General features: G+C 42.2%; 1 protein-coding gene across 1 annotated transcript in view; it reads left to right on the forward strand.

Annotated features, from left to right (window-relative positions):
- The window catches only part of SV2C (synaptic vesicle glycoprotein 2C), a 190788-nt gene that overhangs the window by 79389 nt on the left and 93788 nt on the right, over nt 1-17611 (forward strand). Inside the window, exon 4 of the mRNA XM_054031263.1 lies at nt 13439-13619. Coding sequence (XP_053887238.1) covers nt 13439-13619 — 181 coding nt within the window. The remainder of the gene's footprint in view (nt 1-13438; nt 13620-17611) is intronic.

Genomic DNA, 17611 nt, shown 5'->3' on the forward strand with positions numbered 1-17611 from the left:
TGCGCTGTGTAATGCAGAAGCATTAACAATTTTTTACGTTACCAAGTGTCTCCATACTTTTAAAAAACAGGGTTTTGAAGCCCTAATTCACTTTCAAAAAATAAAACAATTTCTTTGATGTTTTTATTCTCTAGCTGTATAGAAGTACTAACATCAGGTCTTTCTCTTTTATCTATAAGGTCCACAGATCCATTAACCAACCGGCTCTCAATCTGCTTGCGGGTATATAGGTAGAAACAGACCTGTTAGTCACTGATAGGGGAGGGTGACGAGCCTGCTAGGTTTTAGTTCTGCCTTCTTAGCTGCCGGAAGTTTTACCTGACCTCCTGCTGCAGAGTAAAAACATTATTTAAAATAATAATAAATAAATTAATTAATTGCTATAAATATGACCCCTTGGGGGGGACATGACCAGGTTTCCAGGGGTCTGCCAAAATAAACCAGATATGGGCTGGTGTAGACTTGCCAGGGCCCAGGGCAGAAAGCCAAAGCCCGAGCCCCACCACCCAGGGCTGAAGCTGAAGCCCAAGCAACTTAGCTTTGTGGGGCCCCCTGTGGCATGAGGCCCTGGGCAATTGCCCTGCTTGCTACCCAGTAATGCTGGCCCTGGCTTTTAATAGACTTGTTATGCAGAAAAACAGTTGTGGTGGCACAGACTGGATGTGGAATTTTTATAGCTTGTTGGGGGGGGGGGGGGGGCTCAGAAAGAAAAAGCTTGAGGGACCCCTGCTCTTTAGTTATGTTTCTGGTTCTCCCTCATGTTGGGAATTTAAGGTACATTTCTTCTCTGCTGCTGAGAAACCATTAGTAACTTAGAGAAGAATTTTTCTGAAAGTGAAAATACATTTTCATATTGCCCTGGAATGAATTACCTAAATGCCAGAGTTTCCAAATGTAAGATCTTCATGTATCAGGCAACGTATCTACAGTACTTTAGAGTCAAGGCTGAAATTACTTTTGTTCAAGCCTTTTTCTGTTGTAACCTGGAAAAACTTCTTGATCCTCTCTAGGTGCATTTTTTTCTAAAATTAGACTGCTTAATTTGAGCTTACTTTGTACTGTGATGGTGGCGAAATGCAAATGAATGAATGAATGACCATGGCTCTATATTCATTAAAATCATAAACAGAAAAAAAGATAAAAGCCTAAAAACACTAGCTAAATAAAAACTTAAGTACAGTAGCACTTCTACAACAGATATTATAGAGACAGATTTTTTTTTTTCACTCTAGGCCACCAGGTTTTAGTCCAACTGAAAAATAACATATTTGCTCAACAGTATTAGCTGTAAACTAACTTCTCTGAAATAAATTGTTCCAGTGATGCTAATGCCAGCCTTAGCTTTAGTAATCTAAAAGAGTAGGCAACATTGGTATTGAAAATATTTTGACATTATTTATTATGAAAGTACAGCTGCTCTTTTATTATGGTAGTGAGAATGTAAAATGCACTTAAGTGCTAAAACTATATCACAAAAAGTTAAAAACTCTGCATAACTAAGAGCTGCCATTAATTATGTATTTATTAGGGTAGTACTAGATCAGTGGCTCTCAACCGTTCCAGACTTACTGTACCCCTTTCTTGCGTACCCTCAAGTTTCACCTTTTAAAACTACTTAAAAACTTAAGTTTCACTTAAAACTACTTGCTTACAAAATCAGACATAAAAAGACAAAAGTGTCACAGCACGCTGTTACTGAAAAATTGCTTACTTTCTCATTTTTACCATACAATTATAAAATAAATCGATTGGTATATAAACATTGTAACTACATTGCAGAGTATAGTATATAGAGTAGTATAAACAAGTCATTGTCTGTATGAAATTGTAGTTTGTGCTGACTTCGCTAGTGCTTTTCATGTACCTTTGTGTAAAACTAAGCAAATACCTAGATGAGTTGATGTACCCCCGGGAAGACCTCTGCGTACCCTCAGGGGTAGGCGTACCCCTGGTTGAAAACCACTGTACTAGAGGACAGGGCCCCAATGTGGCAGACACTGTACAAACATAAAACATTTGTACACACATTTGTATTTGGATTGAAAAATTGCTGTGCATCTTTTAAAACATTTTTATAATCCTAATTTCGTTAAGATTTGTGGCTAATAGACATTACTGTTAGAATTATTTTCACAATTTTCAAGTGCATGTGAAAGCAGGAAAAACCTGGATGTTTGTAAATATGTAACGTATTTAGCAGGATAAAAAAAACCCTCAAAGTGACTGTGTAATTAAATATTAGCACTAGACAGTTTCAAATTGCCGACCTAAGGCTATAATTAATTGTCCTCCTCTGCAGATGTCATAAAAGGGAATGCAGAAGAAGTAGATTAGATTAGAGAATGGTAATAGAGGAAAAGACTGATGTTCAGTACTGCTTTGGGATTTGCATATATTGTAAGTTAGATAGGAGCAATCATTTAGCGTGTAAGTGTATGAGACAAAATGAATACAGATGGGGACATGGCCAGATTTTGATTAGAGAGAAGCTGTTGCCCCTCTCTAAGGACCCAGTCCTCCAACACTTAGGCATATGCCTTACTTGACTAGTGAGAGGAGTCTCACTGACTTCAAGGATTGTTGGGGATTGCCATATATCATCTTGAGGGGAAGAAGAATGAGGAAGGGAAGTTTTATTTCTTCCATCCATATCCCAAATTACCTGTCAGCAACTGACTTCCCTCACTTTGCCACATGAAAAAAGCCGTTTGCATGAAAAAGTGTTTTGAGGAAGGAGGAAACTAGTTCACATATGGTTTGTGTCTGCAAGAGGGTGAGGTTGTGGCAAGAGGGTCAGACACTGGAGTTAGAGTTCTGACATCCTTCTCCCTCCATTTCAGATTCTTTGAATGCAGCTCATATGAGAAGGTGAGCAGTGCAATATGATGAGTACACCTGAAGATCTAGTATTCTGAATACACAGGGAAATGGGGAGTAGCAGGGGTTTTGAATGTGAAGTTCTTGTTCTACTATTTGTAGAGTAATTACAGTTATTCTTATATTTGTTCTTTCCTTAAAGGTGTAAAACCTTTCATTTTAATTAGATCATGTTCTGAGCAATTTAATTAGAAGCTATGTTTGTCTCAGGGAAACTGCTGTGTGGGTTATAATTCTCTCCACCATCTCTCTGATCAGCTAGACTAGCTACAGGCAAGAATCAAATATAGGAGTGAAAGATTATAATCTTTAAATTCTATGTACACTTTTAATCAGGGTTAAAACAAAGATAGATCTGGGTATTACTATTCATTATGCTAGACATGGCACTTAAATTCTTTGCTATTAATATTTATATTTCCATAATGGTAGCTTGCAAGAAGTCCCTTGTATGAATAAATACAACAATAAGTAAAGTATTGTGTATTTCTAGATAACAGCTAACTTTCTCTTATTTGGAACCATTTTAGGATTTTGTGTCTAGGATCTTATTTTCCAAAGTACAAATAATCTTATTTTAAAGAAAGGGGTCACTTTTTACTAAGAGGCTGTTTCTAATTTTTTGAAATACTTTCCTCACTCAGTCTAATGACCAAAACAATAAAAAAGGGGAAATTGGTGAAATCTGCACATGTTTAGGGGGAGCTGCCATACGCTGGGTATACTAAAGCAAATGCTAGTTTAGCGGGAAGACATAGAACCATTGATTAACTATATTATTCTACTGCATGCTAGTCCTACATTACTTTTATACCACTTAATGAAATGTGTATTTAGGCCCAGATTTTCAAAAGCGCTCAAAGCTCACTTAGGCACCAAAATAAGTGGTCAGATCTGGGTGCTGAAATCTTTGGAAAATCTGGCCGTAAGTGTCACAATGGGAGCTGCTGAGCGCTGAGCACTTTTGAACATCTAGCCCGGGATGTCCAAAACGTGTGCGCATGATGTAGACACTCTCTAGACCAGTGGTTCTCAACTTGTAGTCTGCGGATGCCTGGGGCTCTGCAGACTATGTCTAAGATTTCCAAAGGGGTCTGCACCTCCATTTGAAATTTTTTATGGGTCCTCAAATGAAAAAGGATTGAGAATCACTGGTCTAGACTAAATGTCCCTTTAGATGCCGATCATCAACTGAATTATTTCACAAAATGTGCTCACCACAGCCTCCATGTGGTGAGTCCTTGTCCAGGTTGTTGGAGGAAAGAGGGCTGGGTTGGGTTGGTATTTTTGTCCCCTTTAAGGACACCCTTCCTACTATAACAGGTAGTAGAGGAGAAGTGTGGGGGAAGGTTCACAGGGAAGTAGAAGAATGGAAGCAGCTGGGCCGGGGGCCCTTCCTGCTGACTGGAAGGGAGGGGATATTTATATTCTACGCAGTTTGAGAATTCGGCAAACCAGGCCCTCTTTTACCTGGATTGGGCTGGCAACAAAAGCAGAAGACATGGGGGAAAGGGAGATCCCAGAGTCTGAGCCAGAGGAAGAAGGGGAGTGGCTCACGGTAGGGGTAGGGGGACTGACCAGACTCCTCTTACTGCAGAGAAATGAGTGGGTGTCTCCTGGGGATCAGAGAGCTGGCTGAGGCTCCCCATACCGTAGAGGAGGGAGTGGGGGGCCTATTTGGGGGGCAAGGTGGCTGCCTGGGTGTGGCAGCTAGTATGTAAGCCCTCAGGTGAGTGGAGCAGGATGGCTGGCTGTTCACAGAGCTGTGTGGCCCCTCTTACAGAGGAGTGGGGAGACAGGATGACTGGCTGGGTGTGGGAATGAGAATAGGGGAAGTACAGGGACATTCCCAGAGTTTGGAATGTCTTTCCTGGGTTTCCCCAAGTCTTAGAGTCCGGCCATTAAGGAGTGGGCAGGTAACACCCTGGGCACTCTCCAGGCTATGCAGGGGTGGAGGACTGGGATGCAGTCAGCATCCAGCGGAGCGTGGGACTCCCCAGTAGACCCAATGTTACAGATCAGACACCTCTGATCCAACTAAAGGGGGGAATTTAGGGATAGGGGCCAAAAGAGGGGGGAGCATGTAGTATGGCGAGCACCTCCGCAGGTAACATAAACTGGGCAAACTAAGGCACAGGTCAAGGTGGCTGGGGCCAAAATCCCAGCCAATATTTAGGAACCAAAGCTCAAGGTGGCTGCAGTCAGCACTCCAAACGAAATTGGGGACCAGAATTGGGGAAACTGAGGCATAGATCAAGACTCCAGCTGAAAAGGGGGACCCAAATTATGGGAAACTGAGGTATGGCTCAAGGTGGCGGTGGCCAAGACTCCAGACAAAACTGGGGGCTGAACTGAGGAAAACTTTGAGGCGTGGCTCAGGGTCATGGCTCAGGCACAGCTGCAACCAATAGTGCAGCTGAAACTGGGGTCAAAATTGGGCAAACTGAGGCACAGCTTGGGATGGACTTGGCGAGGAAGCTAGCTGAGATGGGGGAATCAAAACAGGGGGGAAACTGAGGTGTAGCTTGGGATAGCTGCAGCCAAGATTTCAACAGAACTGGGGAATCAAACTAGGAGAAATGGGCACAGGTGGGGGTGGCTGCAGCCAAGATCTAGACGATACTGATTAGGGAAACTAAGGCACAGCTCAATGTGGCAGCCAGTAGAATTTGGGGACCAAATTTGGGGAAACTGAGGTCAGTAGGGCAGACTCTGAGGAGTGTCTAAGTCTCTGGCAGTAAGTTCAGGAGGAGGGTGTGACGGTCAGTGCCCCCCATAAGGCTTTATGGTATGTGTATATATATAACATAACTGGAATGTGTTGTATGCTACATATGCCATGTAACATATCTCTGTAAAGGTTATGATCTACTGAATCTATTAATCCTGTTTGTATGCATGTATCATTTTTGTGTTCAATGTTATGAATATTGGCTGCATACTTGTTTGATTCTAAGTAGGCTGTAGTGAAGCAGTTGGTCAGCTTCCTGAGAAAAGACTATTCTCAGTAAGTGCCCAATCAAGAAACACTTAAGCCAACAATGAACTTGGAGACACCAGTCCACATCTGGGCTTTCCCAGGAATGTTGCTTGGCTGGTAAGCAACTCAGTCATACATGGACATGTGATTTGCCCAGGTGACTCCAAAACTCCATTTTGTAGCTGGACTTTGCATAGGAGAGAGGAGGGGGTCTCCACCCACAAGAGAAAGTCTATTCAAGCCTGTGGGAGACCCCTCCATTTTGTCTTCAGCTGGCTAAAGAGAGAGCCTCTTCACCCCCAGAGATACCTGAAAGAAACTGGAACAAAGGACAGTGACTGCAAGGGGTGTGAGGTCCCAGACTAAAAGGAGGATTAGTTTGTAAAAGGGAGCATTCTGGAACTGGTGAGGATTTTATCTGTATTCAGTTGGATTAGACATAGATTTGCGTATTTTGTTTTATTTTGCTTGGTAATTCACTTTGTTCTGTCTGTCACTACTTGGAACCACTTAAATCCTACTTTCTGTATTTAATAAAATCACTTTTTACTTATTAATTAACTCAGAGTATGTATTAACACCTGGGGGGGCAAACAGCTGTGTATATCTCTCTATCAGTGTTATAGAGGGCGAACAATTTATGAGTTTACCCGGTATAAGCTTTATGCAGGGTAAAACGGATTTATTTGGGTTTTAGACCCCATTGGGAATTGGTCATCTGAGTGTTAAAGACAAGAACACTTCTGTTAGCTGCTTTCACTTGAGTCTGCAGCTTTGGGGCAAGTAATTCAAACCCTGGGTCTGTGTTGGAGCAGACGGGCATGTCTGGCTCAGCAAGACATGGTGCTGGGGTCCCGAGCTGGCAGGGAAAGCAGGAGCAGAAGCAGTCTTGGCACATCAGTTGGCAGTTCTCAGGGGGGTTTCTGAGATTCAACCCGTCACAACAGCATTGTGTACTGGGCACACAAGCAGCACTTCTCAGCTAGGCCTAGGTGGTCAGGCAATCCTGAGCTGGCATGGAAATAGGGGCATGCTATGGGTCCAGCTGATGCCCCTTGTTCACACTCTGGTTTCCTGCGAGGAAACACTTGATACCATTATTGTTCACCTTGGTGAAAGGATTTGGGAAGATGTAAGGGGGTCAAATTGATACTCAGAGCTACATGGGCTTTTGGGCAGATCCAGGAATTGTTCTGTGAGATGACAATTATTTGGGCCTGACATGTTGCAGTACAGTGTGTGTGTGTGTGTGTGGCTGGGGGGGGATGAAGACTTGATGGGTCAATAAATCCAGGGGGTCTGTGAATAGCTAGGTGGCTATATTCATATGTACCCAAGGGGGATTGGTAATTCTCCATTGGGACCTCTTACTGGGCATCTGAGTTATTCAGGGAGGATGGGGTACACCTATCTGCTGGAGGAATGGATATAATTATGTCTGATATTAACCTAGTGGGGGTAGGAGGAGGCAGCCAGGCATCATTGCTGGTGTCTCCTTGTGGCAGATGTGGCAGGTATTGTTATGGAAGGGATACAGTTATCAGATAAAACAGTTTAGAAAGGATTTGAAGAAAAGCATCCCTGAAGGGAGCTGAGTAAGGGGGGAGTTGAGGCTCCTGTGATTAGAACAGCGAGGAGCCAGTCCCCCTCCTTTTATAACCCTCTTAATCTCAGATGAGGGGAGGGAAGGGCAGCGGGGTCCCAGCCATCCAGTGGCTGGGACCAGGCTGGGGATTATATGGAAATGATTAAGGACAAGATGATGACCTTCACTGTACAATTTATTGTTGGGTATGCCCTGATATTTTAGGTGAATAATGTGGCAATTTAATTAAACCACATCCATTGCCTCCTCTCTCCTGTCTTTCTTTTGGCATGGCCGGGCAATAATTCTTTTAATCACTGCTTGCTTTTCATTGCCCTTCCAACGCAGACATTTCAATCCATGTTCTGGAGGAAAGAAGAGTCTGGGGAAAGCACTTTTGCAGATTATTTGTAGTATGTTTAGAAAGACAGTCCCTAATCCGAAGAGGAAAGACACAAAGCATGTATTTTGTATCTGTTATGCATGTGTATAACAGGAAAATACTTGGAGTGTGTTGCATTCCCAATATGCAAAAAAAAAAGAAAAAAAAAAAAAAGAAAAGTGAAGCAAATTGTTACTACTTTGAAAACAAAGACAGCAGATGAGCGTGTTAATTTTAGCATGGGGTTAGTTTGATTTCTACTGCCACTGAGTTGTTTTCAAGGATTCTCTACCAGATAACTGAGTGTGCTTGGACTGCATAACACTTCATTGAGGAAATCATTATTCAGAGTGCAACACTTGTAGCCTTTGTATTTTAAAGCAATATTTATTTTCCTGAAAACAATTGTCATTAGAGGTCTCTGAGACCAGTGTCTAACCTAATATGCATGTCAGATAGCAACAGCACGCATGTTCTTTAAAGGCTTGATTCTTATCTCAGATCCATAAGTGCATAGAACCAAAAAATGGAACAAGCTGTGGTACCAGCTGCAGTGTGCTCAAATATGCAATTACCAGAATTCTGCTGTCTTCCACATGACATGTTAGGTCTTGAGGTGTACATTTATCTAAGGTGGTGGCCTGTGCTTTTAAAGTTCCTGTGAAAGGGAGCATGGGTTGTCCAAAAGAGGGGTGTTTTACACATTATATTTTAGACATCTAAAATTATATATGAAATGTATCAAGTGTGGTAAGTGATTTATAAAGTAAATAAAAGAGACATGCTCTGCCCTAAGCCATTTACACTGTTGTTATTGACATGAAGTGACAAACAAGAGCAATGAACTCTTGGATATCTATGGATTGGGGAAAAGGGAGGATGGAGGTTAAAATGATGTGGTTATCTGATTATGTTATATGATGACTCTGCTACATCAATTGTTTTGTAGAATTTTGTATCTTTGTTGCTTTCACTGCTTATTGTGAACATTGCAGAAAAAAAGTAAGTCTTGAGGAGTGATTTGAAAGAAGAGAGGAAGTGGACTTGGTTGTTTGGGGTTGGAAGTGTGTTCAGTGTAAAGGGGGCCACACAGAAGGAGGTGCAAAGAAGAGAAAGGAGGGGAAGACAGGAAGGTGCTTTGAAACTGGGTATCATTGACAGAAATAGAAATGAAAGCTGACTAGGGAGGAGTTATATAGGACTTTGAAGGCAATTATGAGATGGCAAAATAGGAACTAGGGAAGGGATTCAGAGGGGAGTGACATGGGCTGAATGATAGCTGAGAGAGATGATTTTCACAGCTGTATTTTGAATGCAGTTCAGGGAAGCAATGTGGGTAAGAGACAGACTAAAGCAGAGTTCATGGCCAGGGTATGGACAATGGTTTTAGCTATTGAGACAAAGAAGAAGGTTTATATTTTTGGAATTGCAAGACTTGGAAACTGTGTGTCTGCATGAGGAGAAGAGGGATGAGTCCATCAAGAGATCCCAAGTTTGTGACCCTGAGTGATGGGGATCATGGTGGTATTAGCCATGGCAATAAAAAATGATAGAGGAGGGTTGGAGAAGAAGAATAAGCTCTGCTTAGGGCTGCCCTATTGTGCTTTTTTATGCACTACAAAGGAAGACTTATGTTTAATAAAGCACACACTATTTGCCTGAGAAGCAAAGGAAAAAAGAGATTTCCAAAAAAAAAAAAAAAATACACCCAATCCATCCTACCATCCTCAAGAATAAATCTGGGAAAAGAGGTGAATTGTGCACCATTGGCCTTCCAACACTTGAAATACTACAGCAACTAAGCTCAACGAGCATGGAAAGATGAGGTCTCTGACAGCCTGGACTCAAATCATTTAGGGCTTCAAGTATAAAATTCAACCAATTGAGCTGCCCCCTGAAATGGATATAGTGACAAAGCAGTTGTCAAAATAGGTCTAATATGTTTCCTGCAGCTAATGCTATTAAGCAGGAAAACCATCACATTTTCCTCCATTTGTGATTTCCAAGTAAGCTTCAAGAGACGCCCATCTAAAGAGTAATGCAATAATTCCCTACATGCAAGAGAGAACTCAGGTAATTGTTCCAAATCATCCACAGAGATTTCTAGAGACCAGAAATACTTAAGCCATGCCATCTACTGCCGCTATGAACTGTATATGTGCTAGTAAGAAAACACCATCTTTACAGTGTAAAAAGATGCTAACAGATGTAATAAAATCACTGGATGTGGACTCCTTGCCCATCACTAGGAAATCATCAGCCAGGGAGAGCAGTGCAGGCTCTAAGCCATTCCTCGGCCAAATTCTAAATTGAAAAGGATCAAGGAAATCTGACGACACTAAAAGATTCCAGAATTAACTCCCTTGCCACATTCTCAATCTTCCCCCAAAAAGGAAGGTGAGAGGCACACTGGTAATTAGCAAGATGACCAGCATCGAGAGAGATCTTGGGAAGGCACCTAACTGCTGCTTTTTTGAGGGAAGCTGGCACTCTGCCTTCATACTGGGAGGGTTACCAATCTCAGGGCTGAACAGCAATGGACCTGTCATATGTACACAGGCCTTTTGGCACTCATGGAGAAGACCCTCTTGGGCCAGAAACATCCTGTCCCTGTTTTATATTTGGCAAAAACCTAAGTAGCTATAGAAAAGCTGGAGCATTGGTACAGGACACCATTAATGATTAAGGGGTTGCAGCTACTTTCCTCCTCCCCAACTTGTCTAGCCTGAGGAAGGGTCAATGTTCTTTTTGACCCAGATAACTGGAGCATATGAAACTCATTATCGTGATGAGGGAATAAGAAAGGCTGGTTCCTTTTCCATAAAACTGAGAGACAGGAACAGCTCCACAAGAGCAATCTACTCAGGAGGATACAGGCCAAATGTTTCTATTTAAATGGTGCATTAATCTGGGTATGATGTGTACATGAAAGAAGTGCGGCTCTCAGTCTGGAGAAGTGAATGTTTTTTGTTTGCGTCACTGAGAATGAATAAATACAAATCCTGGAAATGGAGGCTATGTTTATATTTAAAAAAATGTACTGGGGCCTGTTTGTTCCATGGAGACAAGTCTTGAATATTCCACATGATCCATGATCATTTGTATACTTGTCTCTGAACCGCGATAGGTGGCTTATCTTTCATAAGTGAAAAATATCACATGCATATTCTGGAATAGACAATGCAACCCTCTTAAATGTATACTTCAGGGAGTTCTCAGCCTACTTGTGATTTTTCAGTTCTTACAGCTAACTCAGAGTTCTAAATGCAAAATCAACCCTCAGAGAGATCATCAGACATTAGCTACTCTGTAGAAGATATTGGGTTCACAAACAATGAATGGATAATGCTTATATTTTTATTTTACTGTTCATTATCCAATTCAAAGAGGGGGAGCAGGACTTTCTAACTAATAACCTGCTTCCAGCTAGTCTCCTTTTAAGCTCCTGTTCTGTATAGGACATGTAATAGGGCAGCAGCCATTAGATGGGTGATGTCCAACCAGGAATTTTGGTAAGCACAGGGAGGTGGAGAGAAGGAACAGCAGATAGGTTAAAACAAGCAGCAAAAACAAAATAAAAATCTGATTTGACCTGGGCAGAGCTCAGGGAAAGTCACTGCCTTTACCAGTCAGATTTAGTTTGTTGGATAGCACTCTCTGAGACTGCAAACTAAGATTTATAATTGTACTATGATTTCACACAAACTGTTCTGACTTTTGAGTTATGTTGCACTAAGCTGTTAAGTTTCTAACAGTCAAACTCAAGACCTTTTTAATCAGTGTAACAGGATAATGTAGTATCTTGCATGAAATGGTAATGTCAATATTGAGATAGTTTTGCTAAATGTGTGTGACTGAAATGTCATTTGTCTGATCCACATTCGTTAAATAATGGGCACTGTAAGGTCACATTTGGTCAAAAATGTGTCTATAGTATGTGTGTGTATTTACAAAACCTGAGACTAATAAGTGTTGATGTGAAATGTAACAAACAAACTAAAATAAAATACCCTTGCAGCATTGTCCTAGTCCATTAGAACCTGAAAATGAAATTGACTAGAAACGAAGTAGGCTATTTTCATTGTCCAAGTAGAGAGAAGTGCAAGGAGTAAAAAAACCAACCTAGATTTCTGAAAGCTATTTACATTAACTTGTCAATTTTTATACTCTAAGATGATGACAGTAATGTAGCTAAAGATTTTTTTAAATATGATTTTTATCCTGACAGTTCTCCTTTTCTTTAGTTTGAAGTGAATTTACTGGCGAGTTTGAAGGCTCCAATTTTTTTATCAATATCATGCACTTAATTGTAAATTTAATACAGCATTAAAGTAGGCTATTTTCATTGTCCAAGTAGAGAGAAGTGCAAGGAGTAAAAAAACCAACCTAGATTTCTGAAAGCTATTTACATTAACTTGTCAATTTTTATACTCTAAGATGATGACAGTAATGTAGCTAAAGATTTTTTTAAATATGATTTTTATCCTGACAGTTCTCCTTTTCTTTAGTTTGAAGTGAATTTACTGGTGAGTTTGAAGGCTCCAATTTTTTTATCAATATCATGCACTTAATTCTAAATTTAATACAGCATCACTTTATTATAATATCCACAAAGAATTTTTCACTGTGTTCTTTTAATGGGCTTGGCCAGGTTTAAAAAGTTCGTTTAAAGCAGTGTTGTTCAAGTGTTGTCTTTTGTTCAGGACAATACTATTTGAGGAAAGCACAGACCAGGAGGGCCGAACTTCCTGACCCTCCGAGCCGCATACAATAATCTTTAGAAGTTCGAGAGCTGCAAGATGCACACAACCTGCCCCATGGGGCGATGCCTGCCAGGGTGTGGAGCTTTTGCCCCGATGACCCCCACTGGGCTAAAGCCCTTAGACTCATCACCCTGCTGCAGGGCAGAAACCCCTCATCCCACAACACTGCCGCAGAGCAGAAGCCCCAAGCTCCCCCCTTCCCAGTCTTGTAGGCAGAGAATGGAGGGGGGATGCATAGGGGGCTCTGGGAGCCGCATTTTAACTGTAAAAGAGCTGCATGCGGCTCACGAACCACCGTTTGGCCATGCCTAGCACAGACTGTACTATAGAAAAAGAGAGAAACAACAAAGTGGTAGTTCTTTGATATTGCTGCACTCTGATAACTACCATTCATTTGTTTCTTAATTCTTAAAATCAAGTTGTGCTTAGTCTAATAACTGCTGGTGGCTAATGATCCCACACATAACTGCTTGTTTTTAATAGGTTTCCAGCAATGCATTTCTGTAGGGCAGATTTCAATTTTTGCAGTGTTATCGTGCATGCAGTGTGCTGCTGTTGGATAGCTGGAACTTTTTCTCCACTTCTTACTCATCTGCCTATAGCTAGAGGCACCTAGTTTAATAATATATTAAGGCTCACAATAGGGTGTCTATTCTTCCACAGATGCATTTGCAATTTATACACCTAACTCACTCATAAGCAGATAGGGGACAAAATTACTTCCTGTTCTGTAATTTCACAAGTTAAAAAGTTTGCTGGAAAAATACTCTAGTATGTTATGATTAATTTTTGGTCAATTGACGTCAGTTGTGTAACTCACAAAGTAACATCTTGTTTTCTGTGTGTTGCAGGTAGCATAGTGTACCTTGGGATGATGTTGGGGGCATTCTTCTGGGGAGGCTTGGCAGACAAGGTGGGAAGGAGGCAGTCTCTCCTGATATGCATGTCTGTCAATGGATTCTTTGCCTTCCTGTCATCATTTGTCCAGGGCTATGGCCTCTTTCTCTTCTGTCGCTTATTTTCTGGATTTGGGTAAGCTCTTCTGCTTTCTTTCATTTCTTTAATTTTTCTGTGTTTATGAAACTTGCCATATGTTTAATCATATATGGATATGCACATTATGTAATGTAGGATTATAGTCTTGTTTCAGTGGCTGGAGAATTACACAGTGCACATATGTGACTAGCCCTAAAAGACCTATCAGAAGGGAGGAAGGATTGTCTTTTGGCTATGACATGGGACTGAGAACTGGAAGATGGGAGTTCAGTTCCTGTTTATGCCACAGATGTCTTGTGTGAACTCGGACAACTAACAATTTCCGTGCCTCACTTTTCCTATCTCAAAATAAAATATTACCTATCTCAAAGGTGTGTGTTAAGACTTCGTTAATATTTGTAATGCATTTTGAGAACTTCATATATATGGTGCTATACAAGCACAAAATGTTACTAGCAGTCGATTGCTAAATGTAAAAACTGATCTTTAGTGACACTTGCCCCATATTGTGGGTGTTACCTTGAGGGTATATTTGGGGCTCTGTTTGTTTCAATTTCTTTTTTTTTTTTTTTTTTTTTTTGGTCTAAATAATTTTTGATGGGAGTGGGAGGATTTAAGAGATTGGTAGTAGGACCTTTTCAGTTGCAATTTTAAACCCTGCCTTGGTCAGAATTGGGGTAATATGGGGAAGTTTCTGCAATCTGCCTGTATTCTTCCTCTGCTTTTGTGGATAAACAAGGACTTGATCTCCAGCACTAACAATTTGGCACCCCCAATAAGCACTAGATTCACAAAGGGTGAAATTCCGCCATGATGCCACTTACATTTTCACTTCAGGCCACTTGCATCCCTGCATAGAGTCTGCAGCCTTAGGGTGGTCCAGTGAGGATCTCCAGCTTCCTCCCTCAGTTCTGACTTCTGCTTCTGGAATGATGGTGGAGACTGAGTTTTTTGGATACAGACTGACTTCTCTTTGGTTCCTCTAGAGTCTAAGGTTTAATGGGATCTTAACAATTTTGTTACCTGTGCTCCATAGACACTGTAGCCATTGTGAGTTGGTCAGCCTAGGACACCAACACCTAGCAAAAGGCTTTCTGTCAAGACCAAGGACTATCCTGCCACAAAATATACATCTCCTCCATTCACTTCTGAGGTATCACAAAAGAAAGTCTCATCTGCCTTCCAGTCTAAATCTATGGAACCTCAGAAGAGGAAACTATTGAAGAAGATCCTATTTGTTAGAGTGCCTCTAGAGAGAGAGTCTTCATCCTCTCCTGAGGATACAGTATCATAGAATATCAGGGTTGGAAGGGACCTCAGGAGATCATCTAGTCCAACCCCCTGCTCAAAGCAGGACCAATCCCCAACTAAATCATCCCAGCCAGGGCTTTGTCAAGCCTGATCTTAAAAACCTGTAAGGAAGGAGATTCCACCACCTCCCTAGGTAACCCATTCCAGTGCTTCACCACCCTCCTAGTGAAAAAGTGTTTCCTAATATCCAACCTAAACCTCCCCCACTGCAACTTGAGACCATTACTCCTTGTTCTGTCACGTGGTACCACTGAGAACAGTCTAGATCCATCCTCTTTGGAACCCCCTTTCAGGTAGTTGAAAGCAGCTATCAAATCCCCCCTCATTCTTCTCTTCTGCAGACTAAATAATCCTAGTTCCCTCAGCCTCTCCTCATAAGTCATGTGCTCCAGCCCTCCACTGGACTCTTTCCAATTTTTCCACATCCTTCTTGTAGTGTGGGGCCCAAACCTGGACACAGCACTCCAGATGAGGCCTCACCAATGCCTAATAGAGGGGAATGATTACGTCTCTCAATCTGCTGGCAATGCTCCTACTTACACAGCTGAAAATGCTGTTAGCCTTCTTGGCAACAAGAGCACACTGTTGACTCATATCCAGCTTCTCGTCCACTGTAACCCCTAGGTCCTTTTCTGCAGACCTGCTGCCTAGCCACTCAGTCCCTAGTCTGTAGCAGCACATGGGATTCTTCCATCCTAAGTGCACGACTCTGCACTTGTCCTTGTTGAACCTCATCAGATTTCTTTTGGCCCAATCCTCTAATTTGTCTAGGTCCCTCTGTATCCTATCCCTTCCCTCCAGCATATCTACCACTCCTCCCAGTTTAGTGTTATCTGAAAACTTGCTGAGGGCACAATCCACGCCATCCTCCAGATCATTAATGAAGATATTGAACAAAACCGGCCCCAGGACTGACCCTTGGGGCACTCCGCTTGATACCGGCTGCCAATTAGACATGGAGCCATTGATCACTACCCATTGAGCCTGATGATCTAGCCAGCTTTCTATCCACCTTATAGTCCATTCATCCAGCCAATACTTCTTTAACTTGCTGGCAAGAATATTGTGGGAGACCGTATCAAAAACTTTGCTAAAGTCAAGGAATAACACGTCCACTGCTTTCCCCTCATCCATGGAGTCAGTTATATCATTGTAGAAGGCAATTAGGTTAGTCAGGCATGACTTGCCCTGGGTGAATCCATGCTGACTGTTCCTGATCACTTTCCCCTCCTCGGAGTGCTTCAAAATTGATTCCTTGAGGACCTGCTTCATGATTTTTCCAGGGACTGAGGGGAGGCTGACTGGCCTATAGTTCCCCGGATCCTCCTCCTTCCCTTTTTTAAAGATGGGCACTACATTAGCCTTTTTCCAGTCATCCTGGACCTCCCCCAATCGCCATGAGTTTTCAAAGATAATGGCCAATGGCTCTGCAACTCCTTTAGCACCCTTGGATGCAGTGCATCCAGCCCCATGGATTTGTGCTCATCCAGCTTTTCTAAATAGTCCTGAACCACTTCTTTCTCCACAGAGGGCTGTTCACGTCCTCCCCATACTGTGCTGCCCAGTACAATAGTCTGGGAGCTGACCTTGTTCGTGAAAACAGAGGCAAAAAAATCATTTAGTACTTTAGCTTTTTCCACATCCTCTGTCATAGGTTGCCTCGCCCATTCAGTAAGGGGCCCACACTTTCCCTGACCTTCTTCTTGTTGCTAACATACCTGTAGAAACCCTTCTTGTTACTCTTAACATCCCTTGCTAGCTGCAGCTCCAACTGTGATTTGGCCTTCCTGATTTCACTCCTGCATGCCTGAGCAATATTTTTATACTCCTCCCTGGTCATCTGTCCGAGCTTCCACTTCTTGTAAGCTTCTTTTTTGTGTTTAAGATCAGCAAGGATTTCACGGTTAAGCCAAGGTGGTCATCTGCCATATTTACTATTCTTTCTACACATCGGGATGGTGTGTTCCTGCAACCTCAATAAGGATTCTTTAAAATACAGCCAGCTCTCCTGAACTTCTTTCCCCCTCATTTTATTCTCCCAGGGGATCCTGTCCATCAGTTCCCTGAGGGAGTCAAAGTCTGCTTTTCTGAAGTCCAGGGTCCGTATTCTGCTGCTCTTCTTTCTTCCTTTTGTCAGGATCCTGAACTTGACCATCTCATGGTCACTGCCTCCCAGGTTCCCATCCACTTTTGCTTTCCCTACTAATTCTTCCCTGTTTGTAAGCAGCAGATCAAGAAGAGCTCTGCCCCTAGTTGGTTCCTCCAGCACTTGCACCAGGAAATTATTTCCAACACTTTCCAAAAACTTCCTGGATTGTCTGTACACTGCTGTATTGTTCTCCCAGCAGATATCGGGGTTATTGAAGTCCCCCATGAGAACTAGGGCCTGTGATCTAGTAACTTCTGTTAGTTGCCTGAAGAAAGTGTCGTCCACCTCATCCCCCTGGTCTGGTGGTCTATAGCAGACTCCCACCACGACCTCACCCTTGTTGCTAACACTTCTAAACTTAATCCAGAGACTTTCAGGTTTTTCTATAGTTTCATACTGGAGCTCCGAGCAGTCATGCTGCTCTCTTACATACAATGCAACTCCCCCACCTTTTCTGCCCTGCCTGTCCTTCCTGAACAGTTTGTATCCATCCATGACAGTACTCCAGTCATGTGAGTTATCCCACCAAATCTCTGTTGTTCCAATCACATCATAATTTCTTGACTGT

Source organism: Malaclemys terrapin, chromosome 6 (assembly GCF_027887155.1).
Source record: "Malaclemys terrapin pileata isolate rMalTer1 chromosome 6, rMalTer1.hap1, whole genome shotgun sequence".
In the NCBI taxonomy this organism is placed as follows: Eukaryota; Metazoa; Chordata; order Testudines; family Emydidae; genus Malaclemys; species Malaclemys terrapin.